This window comes from Notamacropus eugenii, chromosome 2 (genome assembly GCF_028372415.1).
Source record: "Notamacropus eugenii isolate mMacEug1 chromosome 2, mMacEug1.pri_v2, whole genome shotgun sequence".
NCBI classification, from domain to species: Eukaryota; Metazoa; Chordata; class Mammalia; order Diprotodontia; family Macropodidae; genus Notamacropus; species Notamacropus eugenii.
In genome coordinates this window covers 223,920,679-223,926,188 of record NC_092873.1, presented here as the reverse complement: position 1 = coordinate 223,926,188, position 5,510 = coordinate 223,920,679, and the positions used below count along the sequence as shown (strand labels likewise).

The window sequence follows — 5,510 nt, the reverse complement described above, 5'->3', positions numbered from 1 at the left end:
TTCGATTCTTTTCGGACACGATCGCTTTGACCTTGCCCTTGGACGAAGACCAAGCTGTCGCTCCCCCCTCCCCTTTTTTTCTCTTAAAGATCTAGCGCCAATACCCTTCGCCCTATAAGTTCAGTTATGCAAAAAGCATTTGTTCCAATGCTTCCTTTCTCCTCCCAGGCATCGCTCACAAGTCCACAGATGTGCCTCTAATTTTATCAGCCGATTAGGCACAGCTTCTTAAAGCACGGAAACTCTTGATCTCCACGAGGACCTTCCTCTTCCGGTGGGGCCTCAATTTGTGTCAGCGAAATTGTCGGGTCTTCATTCACTTCTAGTTTAGACCTCGACGCTCCTTGGAGTGAAAAGTCCCAGGGTCCTACTTGTTAGAGGTTCCCTGATTGGTGTAGTTTTCCCTCTCTAGCCCCACCTCGAGATCTTTTTTTCTGTTTCTTCAAAGTCCAGGGAACCCGCACAGACACAGAGGGGCAGGTTGTGTGATGCAAACAGGCAACAGCTGTAGATCCGGGACCTGCAGTTCCCAGAGTCCAGTACTGCCCTCATCCTTCTTTAGTTTTTTCCACTTCTGGCTCACTCCTCCTAGATTTTCCATCTCCTCTCCCCAAGCCTTTGTTGTTCCTCTCTCAATCCTTAGATGAGACACCACCAGCACCAGCACTACCAGTATCCAACAGGCTCCTGTATGGCTCCGTATACCCATTCCTCTCAAAGGACTCAAACTTTCCAAGAGAACAAACTCAACTTGCACACTCAGACCCAAAGACTATTCTTCCAGGCCTTCTCTAAACTAATTACAGAAATTCTAAAGCAAATGATGTTTTCTCTCCAGAAATTAAAGTGATTCCATGTCCTGTTTAAAGCCTTTGTACTAGAAAAATGCAGGATGGGATAGGGGGTATTTGTCTTAAACTATCTTAGGTGCAAAGCTCCGGAGTCTTAGATCTGGGATGCAGCCCATCCTTAGTGGTGGACCATTTTTGTCTTCTTCCACAACTGATATGACTTAGTGTTGTATAACATGCCCAGTTCTTCTAGGAGCTATTTCTGTTATTATTTTCCTTCCCTAATTCTCCCCGATTTACCTTTGATTTGTTTCCATTTTTTTCAGAGGTTCCTCATGGAGAAAGAGATAATTATACAATTCAGAATTTTCCCAATTCATTCTCCTTTAAGAAATGAGAATATAGCTATAATCTTAGATATAGCTCGATAGATAGGTAGGTAGGTAAGATGAGAGAGAAAGAGAGAGAGAGGGAGAGAGAGAGAAAGATATGGATGGATGGATGGATAGATAGATAGATAGATAGATAGATAGATAGATAGATAGATAGATAGATAGATAGATAGATAGATAGATAAAGGAGAAATACAAGACACTCAGAAACAAAGGCAAACTCCCAGTAGCTCCTGGGACGACCAAAGGAGTTATCAGCATCCAGAGAACTGGATCGGTTTGCCTGTACAAATTCCATACTAGAATATCCCAGAGGGAAAAGAAATGATGAACAGAAGATCAATATCAGGAAAAGAAAAAGAACAGAATGCAACCTATTTTCTAGAAAATGATTTGAAAAAGACTAAAAAACACTCTTCAAAGCAATGCACAACACACCACCGAATCCCTGCTTCACTCCTTGTTGCTCAGATCTTTCAAACTGTACCTCCTTTACCCACTAGACATTTCCCTAAAACTGTCCGCTGCTAGGGAATGAGAGAACCTTTTTTGTTCTGTGTTTGTATTTTTTTTTTTTATTTCAGTTGCAATCGAGTGAACCGGTCCTTTCCAATTCTCCTTTTTTTTCTCTTTGCTCTCTTATGTGTGATTCGGCTAAGGAAATGAGAAATAGGGCTAGGAGAAATAGGGAAGAAAGAGGGAGATAAAAAATTAAAAACTCAGAAGAAGGAGTGAACGCAGAGCGGTGAGTGTGTCAATCAAAGGGTTTTGTGTCTTCTTGGCTCCTGACGGTCCATAGCAGAGGTGTCCCAGGGTGGCACCACAATGAATATGAATAGGAGTCCTTGCTAAATGGGACAGTCAAAGCGCACCGCCCTGAATGATGGCACGTCATCCTAACCAGACCAGTATAGATAGGAGGGCTCCTTTTGTCTCTTTTCTCTGCGGCAGCTCTATAAAAGCCCCTCTTTTTCAGCGTGAGGTTAGTTCAAGCACACACCAACTAGCTGTCCAGGAAAGACTGACTAACCAGAAAGAGGGGAGGGAGAGAAGAGGGGGAAGACTTCCCTCCGTTTTTCTCCTATCTTGCAACTGAGAAGTGGGTTCTTGTGTAGTTCGGATTTAAAAAAACTTATTTGCTTTGCTTTGATTGCTATCTTCTTCCCCTAAAAAAAAGCCTCCTGATAGCAGGGATTCCCCTCTAATAAAATGAATTCTGACTCAAGCTCTGTCTCCAGCAGAGCTTCCTCTCCGGACATGGATGAGATGTACCTGAGAGACCATCATCACCATCACCACCATCACCACCAGGATAGCCGTCTCAACTCGGTGTCCTCTACCCAGGGGGACCTGGTGCAGAAGATGTCTGGGGAAGGCCTCTCTCGAAGCGGCTCTAAAGCGGGAGGCGAGAGCAGCAAATACAAAATCAAAAAGCAGCTCTCGGAGCAGGACCTGCAGCAGCTTCGGCTGAAGATCAACGGGAGGGAGCGCAAGAGGATGCACGACTTAAACCTTGCCATGGACGGACTTCGAGAGGTCATGCCCTATGCCCACGGGCCCTCTGTCCGAAAGCTGTCCAAAATCGCCACACTCCTGCTGGCCAGAAACTACATCCTGATGCTCACCAGCTCCCTGGAGGAGATGAAGAGGTTGGTGGGAGAGATCTATGGGGGGCACCATTCCGCTTTCCACTGCGGGACTGTCGGGCACTCTGCAGGGCACCCAACCCACGCGGCTAATGCTGTGCACCAGGTGCACCCCATCCTAGGTAGCGCTCTCTCTTCCACCAACACCTCTTCCCCACTCTCAGCATCTCTACCCGGGATAGGTACCATCCGGCCGCCCCATTCTCTGCTCAAAGCCCCCTCCACCCCTCCAGCCCTGCAGCTGGGCAGCGGCTTCCAGCACTGGGCCGGACTGCCGTGCCCCTGCACTATCTGCCAGATGCCTCCGCCGCCGCACCTGTCCGCCCTCACCACCGCCAATATGGCCCGCCTGTCCGCGGAATCCAAGGACTTGCTCAAGTGACCCACGCCCCCCAGACTGAAGAGGATTCAAGAAAAAGGGGGGATGGAGGGAGCGATGGCTGGAAGCGCAGGAGAGACCCTGAAACTCGGACGCCCTTAGAGATGCCAGAGAAAACACTTTAAACTGGGGAGAGGGGAACAAATCTACCCGTGGTGGTGTAGGGGGATTCGAACAAGACGTTCTGTGTTTGCATGCATGCTTCTTTTTTTGCCATTGAAGCCACTTGCCACATGGTCTTGTCAAAACTGCATTTGTTGTATAAATTGGGATAAAGGTAGTGGGGAAAAAAATCGGCGTTGCAAAGGTAATGTCCTAGTCGGATCCTCAGGCTCTGTTTTCTTACTTTGGGGGCGGGGGGAGAGAGAAATATTCCTAATGTGAAAAAGCAATGTATATATTTCATTGAAATGGATGCAATTCTGATCATCACTGTACGTACTATCCACACGTTCCTAGACTTCCCTTAAAACTAAACTCAATTTTGGGATCTCTTCTGCTGCGAGTCCAGGGCGTGACTTCTTAGTGGATGCTCCTTTGAACATAGGTCAAAAGAATTCTTGCATGCTTCTCAATGAATCTCGTATATTATGTCCGGGCCTTGGTGCCTCGCTCCTTGTAACAAGGATTTACTAGTGATTTCTCTGAAGTATTCCATAGTCTCGTCTGTGGCAATTTGAAACGAAAACGGGAGCATCTAGTGCAAAAAGCTCACGCTCTTGAGCAATGACGCACACTCTTCCCGGTCCCCCTTCCTTTCTCCGACGGAATATGACTCTGCTGGCAGTTCTAGGGACAGGCATTTCAGCCGCCTGGGCGACCTCCCTGCCCCCCACATCCCGAATTCTCACTCCCACCCCTCCTTGGCCCTCGTCTCCCTTGCTCAGCTCTTGTGCATGCAGGGTCAACTCTGACAGGAGAGCAATCGGTATTACCAGATTTTGAAACATTGGGATGTTTGGTTCATTTTGTGTTGTTTTGAGGGGGCTGGAGTTCTGTTTGGTTTTGTTTTCCTGGGCATTTGCTTGAAATATTTTGTTAGGACCTCAAAGACAATGCGTGTCTTTATTTTTTATATATTCTTGATAACTATCGATATATTTATTATTGACCAGTGTTTCTGGATGAGATTTCAAATAAAATGAAAAAAAAACTTTAAAATTCTGGCTTTGCCTTTGCCTTAAATTTTAGGAAAAGAGGGGATAAGCTAAAAGTGGAAAGTATGTGTTCATTTGGTGGGGAAGAGGTAAGGGGGTTATAATTTCTGTAATTCCGTGTAGGGAATGAAAACAATTGTATAGAAGGAACTGGCAGTAGATTAACTCCATAACTACTAAGAATACACACACACACACACACACACACACACAGATACAGGTAAGTATATAACCCCACATATAACAAAAATGTGCATATGTATACATATATAATCTGTGTTATATAATCCTACATTTACTTATGAGCATTGTTTAAAAACACTCTCTTTTGTGGTCTTAAGCTGTTTGAGGTTTTTCTCTCCCCAAGTAAGCAAGGTTGCCAACTCATCAAATGGGAAAAAAAGTAAACTGGTGTACTAAAGTGACGGAAATACGAGGCAGAATGGCAACTGTGGGACCCTGTGCTGACAACAGACAGAGAAAACAAAGCTGTAAGTAACTTTCTTCTACTTTAAAGCTGATGCTACAGATTAGAACTCCAGTTTGTAATGTTTTCTCTCAACTTAAAAATTAATTTACGTTTTTAGAACTCTAACACCCCCACACTCACGCCTCCTACCAATCTACTCCCACCCCCAACAGCTTATTCTCCTGAGAATAGAGAATAAAGCTCTCCTTTGTAAATGATGCTGTGGGGTTAATTCTAATGACCACAGAAACCACCTAGTTCCCCTGTCTTGTAGATTTATAGCAGGAATCTAACTTCTTTTCCCCCTCCCATTGAGGGCCTGGAGGGCAGAATAAGAGATAGCTGCCTTCTGTGAAGGGAATACCCAAATAGTGTGCATTTAAATATTGTTTTCCTACTGAACAATTTCCTCTTTCCTCCCACCTCTCCTTTTTATCAATTTTTTTCTTTAATAAGGGCAGAGAGGGAGTTTTACTGGGGGAATGATTTTTTAGAGACAAGGAAACACAGAAATGATGTTCATTAAATATTTCACAGTTGACACCTTGCCCTGCTTCCCACTGAAATTCTCACTTAAATTTCACGAAATATTCCCCAATAAATTCAGGATGACATATAAATAAGATTCTCTCTCTTTATCTATCTCTTCCTCTCCCTCTTTCTCCTCTCCTCTCCT

The 5,510-nt window shown here is 44.9% G+C and overlaps 1 protein-coding gene across 1 annotated transcript; it reads left to right on the top strand.

Annotated features, from left to right (window-relative positions):
• The first annotated feature begins 2,392 nt into the window (after positions 1-2,392).
• Positions 2,393-4,245, top strand: OLIG3 (oligodendrocyte transcription factor 3). Its single transcript, XM_072638474.1, has one exon. The coding sequence runs from the start codon at positions 2,393-2,395 to the stop codon at positions 3,209-3,211; it is 819 nt and encodes a 272-aa protein (XP_072494575.1). The 3' UTR covers positions 3,212-4,245.
• Positions 4,246-5,510: the final 1,265 nt, after the last annotated feature.

Bases quoted from the DNA above. Each gene is read 5' to 3' on its own strand.
- OLIG3 (XM_072638474.1), top strand. From the start codon at position 2,393: ATGAATTCTGACTCAAGCTCTGTCTCCAGCAGAGCTTCCTCTCCGGAC.